The sequence below is a fragment of the Puma concolor genome, chromosome D1, assembly GCF_028749965.1.
Source record: "Puma concolor isolate L17-30 chromosome D1, mPumCon1.1.hap2, whole genome shotgun sequence".
Taxonomy (NCBI): Eukaryota; Metazoa; Chordata; class Mammalia; order Carnivora; family Felidae; genus Puma; species Puma concolor.
In genome coordinates, this window is record NC_141676.1 from 114,537,864 (window position 1) to 114,560,649 (window position 22,786).

General features: G+C 45.8%; 1 protein-coding gene across 3 annotated transcripts in view; it reads left to right on the forward strand.

The window, feature by feature from the left end:
• PDGFD (platelet derived growth factor D) overlaps positions 1-22,786 on the forward strand; it is a 225,219-nt gene that overhangs the window by 55,804 nt on the left and 146,629 nt on the right. The window contains exon 1 of one of the 3 annotated variants that reach the window (XM_086679267.1): positions 6,733-7,526. The exons of the other annotated variants lie outside the window; for them this stretch is intronic. Coding sequence (XP_086535393.1) covers positions 7,406-7,526 — 121 coding nt within the window. The 5' untranslated portion in view covers positions 6,733-7,405. Of the gene's footprint in view, positions 1-6,732; positions 7,527-22,786 lie in introns of those variants that run through there. 3 annotated transcript variants of the gene reach the window in all.

Genomic DNA, 22,786 nt, shown 5'->3' on the forward strand with positions numbered 1-22,786 from the left:
ACATGCCCACGCAGCTGAATTATATGAGCCGTCACCTCTGTACAGAGTGTCACTGACTCTGCGTAGAGAAAATGGCGCGGAGAGCTGAATAAGCATCTGGAAAATATGAGAACGTTTACACCAAGACAGTTTGAATGACTGGAGCCACAAAGAGCTTTCTTCTTTGACAAGAAGAGTCCTGTGTGGGTGGGTTGAGTAACTGGCCACATGCTTTCCTTCGCTCGCAGAAACACGGTTTATGTTTTCTTCTTCCCGTCGTTTGCTGTCAGCCCTGAACTCGTAGTCTAAGTGGGGTGACTCAATCCAGCAGCCTGTCATTCGTTGGTAGTTTGAGAAAACTTGTTGCTAACAAACGTAAAGTAATGAACAGGGGACCATGATGAGGACGTAAGTTTGTGAATATAACTTTCCCTTCGTGTTGTAGCTGCATCTGGGGGCGCAGAGGCTTCCAGCCAGAGACCCGGGTTCAAACACAGCCGTTAACTCTCTGTGCAGTCTCTGGCACGTTACCTCGTAGCCGGTCTCCATCCCGGCTTCCCCATCCTACTGAATGGTCATCACGGAGACCCCTTGTGGGGGTGCTGCGTGGCTTACACGAGCCATGCACGTAAAGGGCTTAGCACGTGACAGGCACATAACCATTTCACGGACATGTTAACGTTTATTATGATTACGTCTTACCTTTTATGATACTGATGTATATGGTGAGCAGCAGGAAGGAAGTCCTTATTAGTGGAAAATAAGTTTCCCTGTGTCGTCTTCCTGTGGATCTGTGTACATTTGCATATGGTATAAATGTTACAGGTAACAGACAGCTATTGCCCATGGCCCTTTTGAATACTACCGCCTGTTTCCAGTGATGCATAGCATTTAGAGACTGAGCGTACTTCCTTGGAGAAGTTTCTGGGTAGATGTGTGATAAATCGTTAGTGAAATATTTTCATACTGTTAGATAGATTCTCTCCTACACGCACGAACAATTTTCCATTCTTATTTGGATATTTTCCTCACTGAGAAAGAGAGAAATCTGTTTGGGTGAAAGGTTTGGATACAAATGGATACTTACAAATAGGACTTGATCAGATTTACAGAGCAGACTGGGGAAGAAAAGAAAAGAGATGGTTATATTTATGAAGAAAAAGGGATAACATTTATGCGCCCATTAGCATATGCCAGGGCCTGTGTGACCGTGTGAGCACTTCCCATGTGTTCATTCATTTAGTCTTCATCAAACAACTCTGGGAGGGGGACACTGTTAATATTGCCATCTTACGGGGTGCCTGGGGGGCTCAGTTAAGCATCCAACTTCCCCTCAGGTGATGATCTCACAGTTCGTGGATTGGAGCCCTGTGTCGGGCTCTGTGCTGACGGCTCAGAGCCCGGAGCCCGCTTCGGATTCTGTGTCTCCCTCCCTGTCCACCCCTCCCCTCCTCACGCTGTGTCTCTCTCTCTCTCAAAAATAAATAGACCAACATAAAAAAATTATTTTTAATATTGCCATCTTAAAAATGAAGCAAAGGCACAGAATGGTGATTTGTCTGTGGCCACATGGACCAGTAAATGGGGAACTGGGGTTTGAAGCCGTGCTGCAGGCTCCAGAACCTTCTAGTTCAAAGGAAAAGTTCATTTCATAGATTTCAAAGTAGTCCAGCCTTAGACCCAAGCCAGAGAGACCCCTGCACCGGGACCTGGGACCTACATTTTAGTGGGATGTGCTCCTCAGATACACACACATACACACACACAGCTGGGAGACAGCACAGGGGCATGTGGTCCCTCAGGAGCCTGTGCTTTATGCAGGCAAAGTGTGACCCGCAGTCTGCTCGGTCCCCAGAACCGCCTCTGGGCACTTCTTGTCCTGAGTCACCAGCCAGCCATCTGCGTCCAAACGTGTACAGGTGTGCGGGCCGCCAGGGGTGGACGGACCACTAGGTGGTGGGGACGGACACCCCCCCACCTCCCCCCCCGCCCCCCCCCCCCCCCCCGCTAGGTGGTGGGGCCGCACAAGGAAGGGAGAATACGTATTCACCCGTCAAACCCTTCTGCTCGGGGTGGGGCATGCACACAGCAGATCCGCGTGCGGACGGAAGCCTTGTTCTCTGTTCGCGGTGAGCATCCATTCCTGCTCTTCATGTTCCCACTTTGTGCTTTGAGAGGCCTTAACAATCCAGTGCTATTCAGAACATGGTAATTAGCATTTTGCAAACAGACACGGTTCGTGGTATTTTGAAAAATACGCACGTAATCCTAGGGATGACACGCGTGAGGCCCGACACCAACGTTGGCAACCAGATGGGCGTGAAATACTAGATTTACAAGGAGTTTTACTTTTATAATAGAGCATTTTTTTTTTAACATTTTTATTTATTTTTGGGACAGAGAGAGACAGAGCATGAACGGGGGAGGGGCAGAGAGAGAGGGAGACACAGAATCGGAAACAGGCTCCAGGCTCTGAGCCATCAGCCCAGAGCCTGACGCGGGGCTCGAACTCACGGACCGCGAGATCGTGACCTGGCCGAAGTCGGACACTTAACCGACTGCGCCACCCAGGCGCCCCTTACTTTTATAATAATCATGAAGCTTGAGTAGGATTTAATTAAATTTTCAAAATATCAATAAAGCAATTCAAGCTATATTGAAATAAGTTTCATTGAACAGTTTGTTCGCTTGATTTATAACTTAAATATTTAGACACACTGTCTCAGTCTCCATTTCTACTCCTGCTGTGCCAAAGGATGAGGCTCTTTCAAATTTCTAAGTATTCGACAGAGTCTGAGCTTGAGCGACCACATGATATTCTTATGTATTTTTTTGGTAATTTGTTTATGATAGACCTTGGAAGGGAAAGAACGTTCAGAAGGAAAATCTGAGATCTTATAAAATCCAGATTTCACTTTCTCTACCGCAGATGACACCAAGAGTTATATATTTTTGTCTGATCATGTTTTGCAACATTATGTAAATTAAGAAGGAAGATGTCATTGAGAAATTGGGCAGAGAGCAGGGCCCCAGACTGCCTGGGTTCACATTCTGGCATTGCTGCTGATTAACCGGGGATGTTGTGCTCATCGTGAGCTCATTCTGAGCAACAGACCAGCAGACGTATCCACCTGTTGATGTTACTGTGGGAAGTGACTCCGAGAAAATCCCCCACGACGTTAGATGTTATTGTTTGACTTAAATTTCTTTTAGTTTGGTTTTAAGCTGCTTTTATTAAGGAGACCATTTCAAGAAATCATTCAGGGCACCTGGGTGGCTCAGTCAGTTAAGCATCCTACTTCGGCTCAGGTCATGATCTCACGGAGCGTGTGTTCGAGCCCCACGTTGGGCTCTATGCTGGCGGCTCGGAGCCTGCTTCGGATTTTCTGTCTTCTCTTTCTGCGCTTTGTCTCTCTTTTAAAAGTAAATAAACATTAAAATTATTTAAGAAATCATTCAATAATTGATATGAGCGATGTCGCCGACATCCTCAAAAATAAGACAAGATCTCCAACAGGTTGTATGATTTCGTGTGACTTGTCTATTTGTGTCACATACTTTCTCTTTCTTTTTCATATGTGGTGGATACAATTAAGGAAAAGAGAAGAAAAGTCTTTCTCCTTTATATATATGATTTGCAGCCTTTTAAAACTGCTTAGAACTAGCAGATCCTTCTTATAACAGAAGGTAAAAGTGGAAATTAAAGAGAACAGCCTCCCTCTTCAGACACACCACGGTCTCCTTTTCTTAAATCTCTTCTGGAAGGTCCGGATTCCACAGCATCTCGGAGAGCCTCAAGGCCAGCAGAGAGGCAGAGAACTGACCAGAAACGGCCACCATGTCTCATCTCGGCTCTTCTCTTTGCCAAACCGAAGCCGACCCAAAGCCAGACGCATAGTAGGCACCAGGTGGATATCTTTGTAGTCGTTAGAAGTTCAAACAAATTTAGTGTTTGAAGTAGCTTGTTTCCAAGTAGAGGTTGATGATCCATTTCCACGATGATAAAAATATTTTCATGCAAAGTATATCTGCGGCGGCATTTTGAGGGCCGAGATTCTCTTTTCTAATTGTCGAGCATGATTTTCATGCCGGAAGAAAGTGCTCAGGGCGTCTAGAAGGCAAGGTTGGGAATTTTCCTTCTAAGGTGAATGGATCCACTATGTTAAATGTCTGAAATTGGCCGTCAGCTTGCAAGCGGGCCCCCCTTTGGAAGTTGCTTGCACTTGGAGGGAGTGTAGTTAGGTGTGAAGTAAGAACAGGGCTTCAGACCTAGTGTGGGTGAAAGCCCAGTGGCTTACCTGTTGATAGGCTGCTCGGTGTCCTGAGCCCCAGTTTCTTCACCTGTAAAGTGGAATAAGGACACTCCTCACTGAGCGGGTCTGGGTGTTCTTGGAAAAATCTGCGTGAAGCCCTTCACGCAGAAGAAGGGTGCTCTCACTGCACTACACCTGTGTCATCGTTGTTAATATTGTTCCTGAAGTGTCGAAGCAGTTTCTCTCTGGTCGCACATGGGCTTCTGCTTGTCCCAACCACCTGTTAACTACCTTGCACGCACCAGACATCGTTCCAGCACAGTGTTCTTCCCCCAGCAGCGCTGACTGGTAGGCGCTCCTGTCCCTTTGTCCCAGGTGAGCTGTAAGAATAGGAATTTCGAAGCCTCGGTTTCTGGTGAGTACAAGAATGTTCGCATCTGACTACCATACTAGAAAGGTTTGGAAATGCCTGGATAGGTGACACATGCTGTTTCTTGCAAGAATGCGATACAGTTTTCTTTGTAATTGCTGTGATAGGAGCACTTCCAATGTACTAACACCCTGGTAAATGCCTCATCAAGGTGTTGGGTACAGGTACACGGCCGGGTGTGCTGAATGCTGCTTTGAAACTGGCTTGGGTTATGGTCCAGGGACAAAGAATCAGCAGCCCTGGTGAGTGCTGCTCTTGATGAGGTCTGGGGCAAACCTCTTGACCTCATTTTACGTCCCCTTTAAGAGCTGAGCAGTGATGATTTCCAGAAGTGTTGGAAGGCCTGACATATTGAAGAACAAAACTATTTAAGGGGCGCCTGGATGGCTCCGTCGGCTGAGCCTCTCGCTCTTGATTTCAGCTCCGGTCATGATCCCACGATTCATGAGATCCAGCCCCACATAGAGCTCTGTGCAAAGAGCACAGAGCTGCTTAGGATTCCCTCTCTCCCCCTTTCTCCGCCCCTCTTCTGCTCACACGCATGTGCTCTCTCTCAAAATAAATAAACATAAAAAAATTCAAACCACTCAGTTATCAAAAGCTGTGTTAAGATAAGAGGAAGTAAATAGTGCCTTCACGTAAGCCAACCCATGGTGAGTCAGGACCCACCCGTCTCATTCATCTGTTAACCAGCCTGATCACGGCCACCTCTGAGGACAACTCGAGTTTTTAACTGCCCTCTAGGTGTCTTCTCTCCTGCCTACAGCCTATGCTTGTCCTAGGCACAGGAGCGGGCCCAGTACAGATGCTGGTTTGAACCGTTGCCCAGGTTATTAAATGTTGGTCACACACAGATGAGACAATCAGCGATCCCAGAATCCTCTACAAGTGACACTTGTAAGAAAGCTGCTCTTCCCGCCTTTCTCTCTCTCTCTCTCTTTTAAGTCCAGGTTAGTTCAATGGTGTGATAATGATTGCAGGAATCAAATTCAGTGATTTATCTCTTATACATGACCCCCAGTGCTCATGGGAACAAGTGTCCTCCTCATTGCCCATCACCCATTGAGCCCATCCCCCCACCCAGTACCCCTCCAGCAACCCTCAGTGTGTTCTCTGTATTTCAGAGTCTCTTAGGGTTTGCCTCCCTCTCTGTTTTTACCTTATTTTTCCTTCCTTTCCCCTATGTTCATCTGTTGTGTTTCTTAAAAGTCCTCATATGAGTGAAGTCCTATGATATTTGTCTTTCTCTGACTGATTTCACTTAGCATGATGCACTGTAGCTCCATCCATGTTGTTGCAAATGGCCAGATTTCATTCTCTTTGAATGCCGAGTAGTACTCCATTGTGTGTGTGTGTGTGTGTACACACACACACACACACACACACACACACACACACACCACCTTTTCTTTATCCATTCATCCATCGATGGACATTTGGGCTCTTTCCGTACTTTGGCTCTTGTCGATAGTGCTGCTATAAACATGGGGGTGCCTGTGCCCCTTCGAAACAGCACACCTGTATCCCTAGGATAAATGCCTAGTAGTGCAACTGCTGGGTGGTAGGGTAGTTCTATTTTTAGTTTTTTGAGGAACCTCCATACTGTTTTCCAGAGTGGCTGCACCAGTTTGCATTCCCACCAGCAGTGCCAAAGAGATCCTCTTTCTCTGCTTCCTCGCCAACATCTGTCGTTGCCTGAGTTGTTAATGTTAGCCACTCTGACACCCCTTCTCTCTCTTTTTTTAATTGAAATACAGTTGACACAATGTTACAACAGTTTCAGGCCTACAATATGGTGATTTGACAAGACTACACGTGATTCTGTGCTCCCCACACGTATAGCCGCCATCATCCCTGTGCAACACTATCACAGCACCATTGACTACGTCCCCTATGCTGTGCCTTTCATCCCCATGAATGATTCATCCCATAGCCAGAAGCCCGTGTCTCCCAGACATGCTTTTTGAATGACTGAATGTACGATGCAAACTGAATGAGCGGGGTCTGTGTATCTTCTACTCATCTTTTCTTACTCCAAGCTGAGTAGAGTCTAAAAACGTTTGCTGAATGAAGAAATGAGTTTGGGGACTACTGGTTAACTGTGATGTGTCCATTATTTCTTTTTTTCTCTCATTCCAGTTGAATAGATAGACCATTCACATCTCTTATTCTTCCCTAATGTTTGGCTTTAAATTGTGCAATAAAGGACTGCTCTCCATGGGCTGTTTTTCCAGCACTCCTGATATTTTGAGCAATAACCACATTACAAGAGCTATAGATGAAAGAACTTTTTTTGCAACCACGTAGCTTTTTTTGTTTGTTTTTGTTTTTGTTTTTAGGAAAAGTGAGATGCTTCTGGACATTTGAATTCCTGAACAAGAGAAAACTCAAATTGTGGCTCATTTTATAAACTGCAGTTAGGATTTTTAGATTGAAATCAGTATCTTTTCAGGGACCACACTTCAGAAAACTGTAATAACAGGAAACAGAACTCAGTGTCACATTCTCCGAGTGCCTAGATGGCTGTCTTGGGAACCTGTTCAGGCAGATCTGCAGATTGTATTCATTCTTTCATGCCTCTGGGAGAGAGTTATTGTTTCAGAGTACGGGCTGTGAAACGATCTGCTCCAGAACTAATAGAGCTAAGTTGCATTTTTATTTCCTCCTACATCAGGAAGAGGGATTTCATTTCTACATACACGTGACCCTGGAGTTCCTAGGACGCTCCCTTCCGAAGACGGCCATGTGTTTGGCCTGTGCAAACAGTGACAGTGACGGAGGCTTTGCACACGCAAGCGTTCGTTACCGAGATGATAGGCTTTTCTATGGGGCGTGTTTCATAGACCACATCTTGAAGGAAAACGGTGAGAGTATTTCTTACATAGCAAATGTGCTTCAGCTACAAAAATTAAATGTTTTTCTCTTTCTTCTTCCTCCCCCGCCTCCTCCTCCTGCTCGTCTCATTTTCTTTCTGTTTCTTTCTTGTTGCTGTTGCCTCTCAGGTAGCTAGTGACACTGCAACAGGTGTTACAGTGGGAATTGAAGGCACAGATGGCAGTGTCACTGTCAACTTCCCAACCTCCCCCTGAACTCCTACGTGCAGGGCCCAGATTCGGGCTGACAGGGCTACTCAGTTCAGAGGCAAGAGTGGTTTTTAATAGTCAAATCTTTTTTGCTCCGTGATGTACACATAATTTTTGAGCACTTCCTGGGAGCACGGTCAGGTGTCGCGTCGTAGTTCGGAGAAGTAAAGATGTCCTTCTTGCCCTCCTGGGGATCATGGGTCAGCCATATAACCTAGAACAAGCCAAAATAAGTACATATATTTTACTAAGAGAATACGGTGTTAGTTTAGGTGAAGGGGGTGGTCAGAGAAGACGTGTGGGGACGTGGTACTTAGATGTCTGAAGAGTCAGTAGAGGTGAGTGTGGGGAAAGACCAGAGGTAAGACACTTCCAGGTGGTGGAACCTACTAGAAAAGGAGAAACGAGGCAGGAGAGATCCTGATCCATTTGGGTAACTGTAGGAGTTAGCTCTGGTGGGTGGGTGCTGAGCTGGGAGGACGGTGGAAACTGAGGCTGGAGTCCGATCACACCATTTTGTGGGCATACTTAGGAGTTTCAATTTTATCTTCACTTTCGTGGCATGCCATCAGAAGGCTTGAAAAATGAGACTCTTGTGACCTGATAAATACTTTGAGAATATTGCTCGGCCTTATAGACAGGGAAGCGTGTGTGGGAGAAGCCAGCTAGGACATTAGTGCATCTGTCCATTTAAGGGTTGACGTCACAGGTAAAATTTTGGCAGGAGGGTTGAAGAAAAAAAATGAAAGAAATATGCGTGCATGTAGTTTAGATAATAGAATGGACAGGACCCGGCCAACAGTTGGATGAGGGTGGGGAGAGAGAGAGAAATAGGGAGAGGGAGAGGGGGAGAGGGGGAGAGGGGGAGAGGGAGAGGGAGAGGAGTGGTCATGGGGAAATTTGCAGATGAGTAACCAGGCAGATGATAATTCGGTTTACTGAACAGAAGGTCAAGCTTTGAGGGGAAAGTGAAGACGTTAATTTAGGGAAGGTCAGGTTTCGGATGCCTGTATCTCGAGGTTTTTGGATATATTATTTTGGTCTCCAGGTGTGGATTTTGGCAATCTTGGCAGGGAAGTTCCAGTGTACAGATGAGACATCCTAAGGAGACTGTGTGCAGAGGGAAGAGGGCCAGGGTTGGTAACCAAGGGAGGAGCCAGGAGGGACTGGAGCGAATCCAAGAGGTGGTGCGGACTTGGAGACGGAGAAAGGACAGTATCAAGGTGGAGGGTGGGTGGCCCATGTGCCACACGGTGCTGAGAGGGCTGGGAAGTTAGGACTCAAAGGGTGGCTGAGTGGAGTTAACAACTGAGAGCGTTTGGGGTGTAAGACGACTGTGGGCCGGAGGTGGGGGCTGATGCAGGACTGGGGGAGGTGGAGAAAGAGTTGGGGTGACAGGTCTGCTCTGAGAAAGAGTGGAGAAGTTGGACACTGGGCCACAGCTGGCGGAGATTGTGAGAGTAAGAGCGATTTCTTTTGCGACGGGGGAGGCAGTGGAATGGAAGGAGCGGGGGACCCCAAGAGCAAGGCCTTGCGGGGAGGATTAAAGAAAGGAAGAGGCGTGGGGCTTTGCTGAGAAGGGAGAAGGGGATGGTGGGGCCCCATAACGTTGTGTAATGTAGTGATGGAATCAGACGAGGCGGTGGAGCCCTCACGGATTCTGTCTTCTCCGGGAAAAGGGCAGCAAAGTCACCGGCTACGCGAGCAGGTGAGAGGGTTTGGGGGGGTTGAGAGAGAAGAGCGAGCCTACTGGGAGGATGCTGCGGGGAGGGTACCCCCTGGAGAGCTATTCCGTAGAACCTCGGTAGACAAATGGATGAGAGATGTCTTGTGGGACGAGGAGAGAGGAGCAGAGTTCTGTCCATTCCGTTTTCTCCGCACGCATGGGCCAGCCTTGGACGAACCCTCGGACCCCAGAGCGCTTTGTTTAGAAACCCCTGCCCTGGGGCGCCTGGGTGGCTCAGACAGTTCTCTTCTCATCTTGGAGGCACACAGGATTTCCAGCGAAGACTTGGGTTCTCCCACAAGAGCGACTACAGCGTGGGATGGGTGTGTGTCCCCGGGATCGTGGAGGACCCCCCACCCCGGGGGTGGAGAGGGCCACTCAGAAAGCGGGGGAGGGGGTGGGGAGACCACGGCAAACCCCGTCTGCCTCACGATCCCTAGCAGACAGCTGGCGCCCCCCCACTGCCGCTTCCTGTGGCGGGAGAATGCCGGATCTGGCATGTTCTCAGCCCACCTGTCGAGTGACTCATCCTCCTCTCGGGTCAGCCTTCAGAATCTGAGAAGGAGTGAGAAATGCAGGACAAACGTTTCAAACCCCAAGACGATCGTATTCGGCTTTTCCCATATAATCGCTATTCATTTTCCACTTTTTGTGTAACTTAGCGCATTACTCGTGTCAGAGAAGCCAACGGCGTCGGTATGCCGGTTTTCAAAAGGGGGATTATGTTTCTCAGAATTTTGATCATTGCTTACTCCCTGTGCCTGTGACAGGAATCTACCTAAGAAGAAGTTGCTTCTTTCGAGAACATCAGAACCAGTACTCTTTCCCCCCGTGGACGTGTTTTAATAATAAAAACAGGTCGTCTGGCAACGCCATTTTGTAATCTGTCTCAGCTCTTACTTGTTAGAATGTCATTCGAACTGACTTCGAAAACGGTAAAGCGGCGTGTCGAACGTGCGGTCTGTTTTGTTCAGAGCGGTGAAGGGGTCGAGGGAGTGTGGCCTCGGGGGGGCTTCTGCGGGTGCGATCAGAGACGCTTCGGTTTCCTCCTCTGTAAAATGTCACCCCTCATGACGTGGTTGTGAGCCTTTAGCGAGTCAGCATATGAACAGTACCTCGGCTCTTGCCTGGTAAGCAGAACTCGTCAACAAGTGTGGGCCTGGGAAGACCTTTTGGGGCCACGTGTTGTGGTTGAAAAGTCATGGTCTTTGAGGCAGAGTTAGCGCGTTTTGGATGCCGGCGCTGACGTTGGTGAGCTGTGTGATCTTAGGGATGTCACCTTGCTCCCTGAGTCTTGGCTTCCATACTCTTGCTGGCTTGGCTGGCCTACATGGTCTCCTAGCTGTACTCCCTTGACCTCGAAGCTAGAAGATACACTTTTTCCTTCAATGGGGCCCTTGTGACAGTGACGTGGGATCATGTATGGAAAATACCTGCAAAGACATCCTGTGTAAGCTTTCCTTGAACACCTGCTGGGGGCACTTCCCTAAGGTCAGCCTCTCCTTTACTGCCTGCCAGATTCGTTTCCAGTCCTGACGCATGTGACTGTAGTTCCCTTCTGACAGCTTCCTCGGTGCTCCTGGTCTGCTCTGCCTACAAGTCCCCGAGGATTGGATCGTTGTCACGATGGCGTGTAGGTTTTGGAGCAGGTCAAAATCAAGATGATGAAACTGTGGGTTGTGTAGCGGTAATTGTTACTGTGTATGACACAAATGGTGTAGGCTCAGCTCTAAGTCCACAAGACCTGTCTCCTCCGGAGTAGGTCTTAGCTGGGTCCTCACTGACTCGCTGACGGGCAGAGTCCGCGAGCCTGCTTTCCAGCAAGGTGTGGAACCAGGCTCTTTAAAAGGCAGCTTGTCTCTCCTCCATACGTCAGGGCACTGCTGCGGGAGTGAAGAAAATGTGTGTTGGTGTTAAAATATACACCCAGAGGCTGTAAGCTCCATCACGCCGGGCAGAGTGTTCCCTGGGACTAGCTCTATGTGGGTCACGCAGAAGCCAACGAGGGCTGAAATACAGAAATGTGTCCCATGGAGGAAGGTTCTCTTCCTTAGACACCGACTTAGGACCTGATGGTGTCTCTCCCTCAAATCAGACTGTCCCAGAATCATAGCTGATGCTGCCGTCCCAAGCATTTCTTTTGAAGAAAGGGAAAATAAATGATCAGCGTGATTGTAATTTCTGAATACGTTCCAGTTAAAAATTACGCACAAAATGGTTTCTACTGCTCACACACCCAGAAGCAGCGTGATTTTGGCCCAAGACTGTCCGAGAATCTCATTGGCAGTGTGCTTTTTTTTCTTTTCCCTCCCGAGGCATCGGCTGTAAATCTGAGTAGATCACAGTGTTCCGATTGGCCCAGAGGCCCTGGGGAATGCTTTGAGGTCTCAAGCTGAGACCCGGTAGTTCGCCTTCGGGGCTTCTGCTGGACGTGGTGTGGCCAAGTTACCCCATGTGTTTTCATCTAAACCGCCTCGTGTGGGGAGTGATTGCCCTAGCCTGCGAGGGGGCTGACCCGAGAGACCCCGGAGATGGGGAATGGGACACGTTCCAGGCAGAGGGGAGGCACATTCTTAACTGCTGGGCCCGCCTCGGATATGGGGCACAAACAAAAAACAGAGTCGTTCATTCCATTTGGCTGTCTTTCTCCATTACAGGCAAATGTTTCTTGAACAACAGTCTTTGTGAAAAGCGTTGTGGATATTTTGCTTTCCGGTGAATGCAGATTTTCCCACAGTGCCTCGCTCTACGGGACCTTGGCTTTTAGCTTTGACTGAGCGCTAAGATCAAGCTCACAAATGCCGAATTTCAGTGGGAAAGTTTTGTTGACCTAAATGTTAAAAATGGCAAATCGATTTTTGTAAGAGTCGTAGCTTTTCTTTCTTGTTGATGTCATAACACGTTTCCAAGGAAAGTCTGTTTTGAGGGAAGAAAGAGAGGAAGCAAAATGAAGATTTCTTCTTTTCCTTCTACCTTGCACTGTTGTCTTCGAAGGAAGAGATGACCCTCCCATCAGTGTTTTAAAAACCGTATCATGGATTTGATCGATAGGGACATTAATAGTTTTTCCTGTTGATCTTAGTCAATTTGGGGTGAGGAATCCTGTGCTTTATCCTTTGCTGTCTGGCTCTGAGGCACCTCTCTAGCTTCTGTCTCTGCGTCTAGACAGAGTGGGCAACTCCCCCAGAATCGGCACAGTCTGTGTGCCCTTGGCTGTGTTATAACAGGCACGTTACTGGCAAGTCATGTTCACTTGGTTATGACAAGTGGGCTATGCTCCACATGTATCAGGGAGGCGTTTATTTAAAGCATTCTTGGGTCAGCTCTTTCTGAAAGTCAGGAAGGCTCCACCTTATAATAGAATATGAACACAGATTCAAGCCAAGGTGCTCTCCTTGGCCGGCCAGTTGCAGACACGCTTCCTAGCCTTACCAAGACCGGTGTCCGCATCTGTAAAGTGGAGATCATTTGCCATGAGGGTTGGGGAAGATCAATTGAGGTGCGTAGTAATCTCTCAAATCTGAGCTCCTGCAACTACAGTTACGTGGGACCTTGTTTCAGTCTTACAGTGGAATGTTTACTTTGTATGAACTTGGGATTTTCAATGTCAGACCTGTATAGGAAGGGCATAATCCCCTGTACCACAAAGTCGCCAAGAATATTGGCGTCACCTGTTAATTGTTGGTGTCCCCTGTTGGTTTTACCCGTTGTGGCTTTGGCACTGCGACGGCGGCCTCCCAGGGGTTCAAGCTGCGTGCCCCTCCCAGGAGAGAAGACGCTCTCTAGACTCCCCTTTTTTCTACAGTCCATGTGATTCCAAATCCAGTGTAAATTAATTTTACGACCCCCAGATGAGCCCTGATTTTTAGCGTCTATTCAGCTGTTGCCATGTTGCAGGGTCTTTTTCCGAATCTAGTGTCTTCGTGGAATAGTCTTCAATGACCCCACAGTCTGTTTCCTGCTTCATGTTTGAAGGCAGTCTTTGATTCACAGTTTACCATTGACGGACGCCCATGTTCATTGCTCTCAAAATAACTGATTGGTTCTTGCCTTTCTGACTTGAGCTTTTGGAGTTTCTTAATGATAGATGGGTGTAGCATCTTCTCATTCTTTTCTTTCCCTTCCTGATGGATGCTGCTCTTGTACGTTTTTTTATTCCACTTGGGTGTTCGTGCCTGCTTGAAGGAGCTAACGGACAGTTGCGTCCCTGGAACTTTCCTGGATGTAGAGGGAGGAGTTTGGGGTCAGTGAGTTGAAAGAGTGCCTACCCAGCTGAGAGCGTATTCTGGCTGCTGTGTGTGGTCTCTTTCCGCCTCTCGAGATGCGCCTGGCCTGGCTGTTGGTCTAGGAAGGTCTCCCCCTTCTCCATCACTGTTGCCTTTGAGGCCTTCCCAACATTGCCTGCCTTGTTGGGGTAGGCTGCCTTCCCTTGTCCCACATAAGATCTGTCTGTTAGTCAGGCGTGGCTTGTCCCACGCTGTAGCATCCAGACAGGCAGCCCAAACTCAAAAATTGTCATTTTCCGGTGTCATACATAAAAACCACGGTATCGCATATATTTCGGAAATCTTTTGTGTGGTGCTTCTGTGTACCCATGCATTTGCCCTTTGTGTTGTTCCTGGCCATGAAGGGTCCAGGACGGAGAAATGAATGCAGTGCTTAGGAGCAAATCGTTAAGCAGTCAATAAATAAGCCATGTGTTGAGCCCCATGGGGTATGTGTAGACATGGTTTCTGTCGTTCTCACTTTTGAAGAACATTCAGTGAGGCAGAGTAAACAGATGAACTTGTAATGATTTGTTTAACGGTAATTATGGCTCTCCAGAGTCCCCTGTGTCGTGTGAGTTTTAGTTGGAAATGTCCCGAGCACCCGCCATTACACGTGCTACCTGCAGGCAGCACGGAGGTGACGTCGACACAGGACCCGCCGTGGGGGAGCTTGCTCTGCCCCTTGAACTCCCAGAGTGTGCTCAACAGACAGCGATCAGCATGATGTAATGACAGCACAGAAAAAAAACCCAGTTAATTCTATGGAGATGTCTTCTCAAAGAATGTGAAGCTTCAGTTTCCTTTAGACGGGAGAATACAATTTCGTGGAGCGAGTGCAAGGTGTGTTATCCAATTTGAGTAGACCGCCGAATATGCCGGCCATCTCAGGGAACTTTGTTATAAATTAGTCCAGGTCTCTCTGCCCGTTACTCCAAATGAAGATGCTGTGGGTCTTGTTTTTAACAGGCCATTGACACCTGCCTGCCGAGGGTATGGCACTAAGACAGGGTCCAAAACCCTGACTAGAAGCAAGGTTTCTTTGCATTGAGGGTACAGTATTTCAAGAGCGCGTCGTGTTGGGCAGGTGGCTGGCCTTTGGAGTCTATGTGATCTTAATAAGACAACTGAGGAAAAGGCTTTGTTTTTGAATACACGTGTTGGTGCCTTTGAAAAAATGAAGGCAGGAAAGGAGCCTACGAACTGACAAACAAGAGGGGAACGGCTTTCTCTATGTCTAAATCAACGCAGTGATGGGCACTGCGTTATAAACCAAAGACCGCTAACCTTGTATATACAATTTATTCCTGAAGGATTCAGACGCTGCTTCTCCCGTAACTTGGAATCCGTTTTAAGAACATTCTCGGCACACAGGGGACCCTGTAATTATCCGTTGCTGATTCTGAGGAATCTCTGTTTACGTGTAGGTCTAAACAAACGCCTCCGTTTCCACTCAAATAAAATAATTTTGTTTATATAGTATCCTCCAAAAGAATGGGGTAAGGAAAAAAAGTGACTATTGTTACATTGTTTCGGTGATATGTTTACCTAATGTTACTGTCCTCTGGTCTGAACTCTCCTGTGTTTATTCCCAACGAAGGCTCCAACAACACGGAGAGGCAAATGGAATCATTAAACGTTGGTGCCTTCTTCGTTATAAGAGCTGTTACGGAACTGCCTGTGAAATCTGTAGTCCGTCCTAATCTATGTTTGGAGAGAGTAGTGGAATGGAGAAGAAGTATGGTCCTTTATGTGTAAGATGTCATTGATGTTAACTTGTGCCATCAATGAGATAGCAGCTTGGGAAGGGATGGGGAGGGAAGGGAAAGGAAGGGAAGGCAAGGGAAGGAAAGGAGGGAGAGAGGGAGGGAACGTCCCATCAAATGCACACTTTTCTCTTTTGCCAAATTCACCCTAGAGTGCTCTGTTCCTGCCAGAGTTACCAACACCAGTGTAGGTACAGAATGATGAGAGATCCCTGCTTCCTCTCCTTCCCTCATCTCCCTCCTCTGCTTCCTCACGGCGCCTTGGACACTGTGTCTGTCTTCCTCTCACTGTTCTGTCGCCTCCCGATCAGTCCCTTTACTGCCCCTGAGGCCTCCTGTGCCACTGCTGGCCGTCCTCCACCGCCCGAGGCGTTCATGATGGTCGCCAAACCCAGAGGGGTGATTTTGCAGAAAGTTAAAAATCAGATTCTGTCACTCTCTTCGCTTAAAACCCTACACCGAACTTCCTTCCACGTAAACTCCGACCTCTCTATCATCCAAGACTCTCGCTCAGTGGTTCTCCAGGAAATCCGGGGGGCCCTGGAGATCTCTTCAGGGTGTCCACAAGGTCACAAGGCTTTTCATCATCGTGCAAGATGTTAGTTTTTCTCCCTCGTTCTGTCGCGAATGTTTAGAGGAGGCTCTCAGAGGTCACGTGACCTGTGATCTCAACAGCGCACTGAATGCCGAGGCCAGTGTGTGAGTCTGGCAGGCCTTCCGTTAGACAGAGTTGCACAGATACAGTCATTTCTCGGAAAAACAGAAGATCCCTACGAACAGATAATGGGTTTGTTAATGCTAATTTCAAGGGAATTAATAAATGTTTTTAAATGCTTCCAATGGAATTTCCGGCATGGTACATTTTCCATACATATAATACATGTACACGAAAGCAATTTGGAGTCTTCAGTAATTTTTCGGGACATAAAAGTGACACAAATGTCCTTCAAGGAGTAAATGAGTAAACATCAGACGTTTGGATGGATCTCAAGGACATTTTGCTGAGTGAGATTAAAAAGTCGATTTATAGCACGTTTATATGATATTCTTAGGGTGATAAAATCATAGAGAACAGGGGCACTTGATGATTCAGCCGGCTGAATGTCCGACTCGATTTCGGCTCACGTCATGGTCTCGTGGTTCGTGAGTTCAAGCGCCACATCGGGCTCTGTGTGCTGAACGTGGAGCCTGCTTGGGATTCTGTCTCTCCCTGTCCCCTCTGCCACTCTCTGTCTGGAAAGAAAATAAAATTAAAGAAATTTTTAAAAATCACAAACACGCATACTGGTGGTTGCCAGCGGTTAAGGTTGCAGAAACTATGATAATTAAGGAGCAAACAAACAGTGTTCTTGCTGGTGATGGAATAGTTGTGTCATGATGGTGTTTGTAGTTACAAATGTACACGTGATAAAGCTTCATCGACATGTCTACCCAGAAAGCGCAAACTGGTGACTGATGAATGAGTAAGGTCTGTGTCTGAGCGGATAGTATTCTACCCATCTCAGTTTCCTTGTTTTGAAATGTTCTCTGGTGGTGGGAGGTATTACGATTTCTGGGAGCTGGTGAAGGGCACCGAATATATACATAATAGTGTGTGTGTGCATTATATATTACTACATTAGTGTTGTATATGTTATTGTTTCTATATTATTCATACGTCTCTGTCCCCACCGCTCAATCTCAGCTTAAGCACCATTTTCTCAGCAGGGCTGCAACCATGCAGTGTGAATTAGTTTCTCGTTCAGCGCTGTGTTCTCTTCTCTCCGGTCTTGACCCTGACGGCTGCCGCTCCCGGACCTGCGTTGCTTACAGATTGGTCGGTAGCCTGTGAGCCAGGATGTGAGCTCTGTTGAGTGTGGGCGTCTTGTCTGAGCTCCCACTGCTGTTCTCTCCGGCGCCCAGAATCATACGGGGACTCGCACAGGAACCCGGTGCACACTTGTTGAGGGGACGCACTAGTTCAGGTGCATTCTTCCTCACTCTCCTCCCAGAGCTTGAGGTCAGGCTTTCTTCACGTGCAGCTTTACGTCTGCAGGGCCCGGGAGCTCAGCTCGCACGGATGTGTGCTTGCTTGCTGTAACCCAAGTGTGGGATCTTGACCTCTCTGGTACCTTCAGAATTGGTAGTATACTTGTGAAACACGTTAAAGAATTCTGAAGCCTTAACAGCATTTCCTCCCTTGTAAAACCAAGAACTACAAACTCAAATGCCTGTGGGGTCCAGGCACTCTGTGTAGATTGAGAGGACTTTTTGGGATCGGGCGCAGAAGAGCCAGACCAAAGTCAGCCTGTGGAGGTGATCTGTAATGGCCAGGTTGCACATGAGGGCCAAGAATCTACAATTCTGTTGGAATCAATTTTAGCATATTTTTCAATTAAGTTGAATTTTTAGAAAAGACTGTAGGAGAAGATAACACGTATCTGTGGGTCAGGTTCCGTGTTTGTCCAGATTAGGAACCTCGGTTAAATTTGCGGATTTTCCTGCTTGTATTGTAACTGTAACTATATATACATGGCAGAAAACACAAGTACTTTGAAAATAATTTGCAAAGTTTTGATTTAAAAAGTCTGGTGATTGAATAACACATCTTTTCTTTGATCTATAAATTATTCAGACCTACTCCTTCTAGTTTTCAGCTTCCACTGACTAATTCTGAGATATTTGGCATTTTCTGTTGCTTTTAATGGACTTGTTTTTTATTCCTCTGCTAGATTAGAGAGTAATTTATTTGAATATATTATACAGTAATTAAAGATCTTAATTTAAGTTATGTGACACTCCAAGTGGAAATAATTTAACAATCTCTATGCAACAGTAAATTCACACAGCTAAGTTCTGGCCTGTCAGTCTTAGCTGGTCACAACTCATACGCCTGGTGTCAGGCAAGTTTCTTTTGATGTTGATTATTATAAACACCACAACATTCGAAATACTAAATTTTGACACAAAGTACATTTTATTTATTTATTTTTTTATTTTTTAATTTTTTTTTTTCAACGTTTTTATTTATTTTTGGGACAGAGAGAGACAGAGCATGAATGGGGGAGGGGCAGAGAGAGAGGGAGACACAGAATCGGAAACAGGCTCCAGGCTCCGAGCCATCAGCCCAGAGCCTGACGCGGGGCTCGAACTCACGGACCGCGAGATCGTGACCTGGCTGAAGTCGGACGCTTAACCGACTGCGCCACCCAGGCGCCCCTAAAATTGTTTCAATATAGTCGTTGTTACTTGAGTCATGCAAACCCAGAGGTAAGGTTGCAAGCTTTAGAAAATAAAAATATAGACTGTATTAGGGTTCTCCAGAGAAATAGAATGAATATAGAACCAACAGTGTGTGTGTGTGTGTGTGTGTGTGTGTGTGTGTGTGTGTGTGTGTAAAGATTTACTATAGGGGATTGGTTCCTGTGATTATAAAGGCTGAGAAACCCCAAGGTATGCAGTCAGGAAGGTTTAAAACCTAGGAGAGCCAATGGTGTAGTTCTAGTCTGAATCCAAAGGCCTGGGATCCAAGAGGAACCTGTGTTTCAGTTGAGTCTGAAGGCCAGAAAACACCAATGCCTTGAGCTAGAAGGCAGTCAGGCAAGGGAAGGTCCCCCTGACTAGCTGGAATGTCAACCTCTTTGTTCTGCTCAAGCCATCTACTGACTGGATGAGGGCCTCCCACATCAGGGAGCACAGTCTTCTTTTCTCAGGCAACAGATTTCATTGTAATCTCATCCAAGGACACCCTCACGGACATACTTAGAATAAGTACGCGCCTGGGTCTGGTCAAGTTCACACATAAAATGAACCATACAAACGAATTTAAATTTCACATCACCAGTGAGTAATTTTTAGTATAAGTATTTCCCATGTGATATTTGGGACATACGTAAACTAATTGCTTGTTGCTTATCTGAAGTTAAAATTTAACTGTCCTGTGTTTTATCTAACAGTACGACCCAGACAATCCTCATTTTCTCCAAGTGAGATGGACCAACTTGCCTGAGGGCAGGCAGTGTGAGGCTCAGAATGATATGATGCATCTTTGCACTGTCAGCGATTTATTAATTAGAAGTTTGAGGATATGTTTTGTTTTTTTAATGTTTTAAGTTCTAATTTAAATTCTGGTGAGTTAACATACAGTGCAGTGTTGGCTTCAGAAGTAGAATTTAGTGACTCATCTCTAACACACAACACCCAGTGCTCATCAAGCAGTCTTGCAAGACTTTGTCATCTGCATGCTCTAATTACATCTACATAATTCACTTTTTCTCTGTTGCGACAATGTCGCATTTTGCTTTATTTTTTGGTTGTTTGAAAGCCTAGAGAATAGACAAACTTTCTGTGTAAATAGTGATTGGAAAATTTGATGCTTTTGTGCTGTCAGGCGTTGTAGTGTCAGAATCACAAGCTATAGAGGAGATGTGATCAGGGCTCAGGAACTTGCGAGATAATGCGGCTTCTGTTCATTGTGAAAACCTTCACATACAATGTAAAAAAAAATTTTTTTAAGTTTATTCATTTATTTTGAGAGCGAGAGACAGAGAGAGTAAACAGGGGAGTGGCAGAGAGAGAGGGAGAGAGAGAATCCCAAGCAGGCTCTGCAGTGTCAGCACAGAGCCCGACGCAAGGCTTGAACCCACAAACCGTGAAATCATGACCTGAGCTGAAACCAAGAGTTGGACACTGAATCAACTGAGCCACCCAGGCACCCTCACAGACAACTTTTGAATTATGTCTTTGTCTCTTATAAGCCCGGTGCTTTAAAACTTTCTGTTGAAAATTCTGCTCCGACACATCATTTCAGCTTTTCTCCGACTTGGGCCAGATCAAATATTTTGTATGAAAACCATCATCTATGTGTTCTACTTTTCTCTGCAGTTGGTCAAAAAATGACCCAAGATATTTGGTATAAGTTATATACCATTCTTTATCTAAGTCTTAAAAATTTGCTAGGTCTCATTTTCTACTAGAATATAAATACGAATCCAATTGTTTTTGAAACCAGTATGTTATACGGACAACTTACCACAACCTGAGATATACAGGGTCATGACTAACAAAAAGAGGGTCCTGAGGATGCTTACAGCTGGCCGCAACTAGTATATTTGCTTTAAGAGACAATGGTACGATGTCCTTAAAACTTAAATTTTATATGTGTTAATTAGCTGTGATGATACAAATAAGCTTAAACCTTAGTGTTTTGAATTGATCTTTCAAATAGGTGAACCAAAAAATTACAGACATTTGCAAAAAAAAATTTTTAACGTTTAATCAGTTTTGAGAGAGAGAGAGTGAGAGAGAGAGAGAGAGAGAGAGAGAGAGAGCATGAGCAGGGGAGGGGCAGAGAGAGAGGGAGACACAGAATCCAAAGCAGGCTCCAGGCTCTGAGCTGTTAGCACAGAGCCCGATGTGGGGCTCGAACTCACTACCTATCAGATCATGACCTGAGCTGAAGCCAGACGCCCAACCGACTGAGCCACCCAGGTGCCCCTAAGCACGTGCATTTTGAAGAACAGTCACTAGTGTCTTTGGGTAACTAAAACAAACAAAATAAATTATGAATATAATCACTGTAGTAAAAAATATAAGCAGATGCAGAAAATAACATTTTTCTTGGAACCTCCTTTAAGAGTTATTTTGGAAAGATTGTTGAAAGTACGATTCACATAATGCGAGAAATTTTGTGAAACCATGTCACCAATAAGATTGAAAATCTTTTGGGTCAAAAAGAGGTAGCCACTCAGACACCCTTCTCTGACATCATCAGAGACTATATACCTAGAGCTCAAATTCTTCTGTGTGTGTCAATAAAAGCTATTAAAATTGACACTTTAGTGGACTTTGTTTATATTTATAATGTTATCAGCAAAGATATGTTAAACTTCAAATATTGCCCAGTTGCAAGCAGCTGGGAAAAAGTTTGGCCGTAACTGGCAGTTCTATGAAAAGCAAAACTCAATAAACTGTATTGAGGCTGTTGCTACATTTACTGAGAATTGACTGCTGTATTGACCTCAGCGCATGGTTCTCTTTGTGTTTTCAGTGCGATCATGAAAAAATGTTATTGGGCGCCTGGCTGGTTCAGTTGGTTAAACATCCAACTTCGGCTCATAGCTCATGAGTTCAAGCCCCCTCTCTCAAAATAAACAAACTTCAAAAATACTATTTTATAAAGACAAGGGCTTCAAATAGCTATCATTTTAGACAAATTTATGGTGAAGAGCAACATGATTCAAAGCTTATTCCTAGGAATGTATATGTCAAGGTGAGAAATGTTGTTGAAGAACTCAAACTTGGTTTTGAATTGTGGCTTTTTTTTTTGAAAGGGAAAATACGGGATAATCATGACAAGACAAAGACCTGAATCAATGGCTGGTCTTGTTGTTCTCATAAATTTGGTTTATTTTGCATATTTTTGTAGCTGAATATTCTTACAAACAGCTGCAGTTGCAAAACAACTTTTTTGGACTGTTTCTATCCACATTAGTATAATAAAAGTGAAATCTTGTAGTTGGATGAAGAGAGTTGATCATATAGACGGCGTGCGTGTTCTTTGTGGCTCTTACTTCGTTTGAATTTGCCAGAAATTATAGGTTTCTTGGTGAAAGAAAAATAGCTTCTGATGACTTATTTTTCCAAGACATTAAAAAACAAACTGAATAGTGATTCAGAGAATATTTCAATCTGTCACATAAAACAAGCAATTTTACCTCTTACCAAGAAGATTAACTCAATGAATTTTCTGTCACCAGTAGCTTGAAAATCCAACTCCACCAGCTTATTGCTAGGGGCTGTGCACAGTTCTCAGGTAATGCCTTGGCATAGTTCGTGAAGAAGTAAAATAATTTGCCATCCGTATCCTCTTGTGTATTATTTATCTGTTGTGTGTAACACAGTATCCCAAAACTTGGTGGCTTAAAAAAAAGCAAGAAATATGTATTATTTCATAGAGTTTTTGTAAGTCAAGACTTTGGGATGGCTTAGCTGGGCATTTCTAACTCTGATTCTTTACGAAATTGCACTTAAGACATCAGCCAGGGCTATAGTCGTCTGCGGGAGTACCTGACTCTGTTTGCACCGTGACTGACACGTAGCTGGGGAGTTGGTGCTGGTTGTTGAGCAGAGACATCAGTTTTTCCCCAGGTGGGCTTCTCCACCGGGTCACGTAAGCTTCCTTGTGACACGACAGCTGGTTTCCTCCAATTCCTAGACGTTTTCAACTCCGTTCTAGTCTATCTTGCATATGAACCAGAATGATGTTGGGGCGCCTGGGTGGCTCAGTCGGTTAAGCAGCCGACT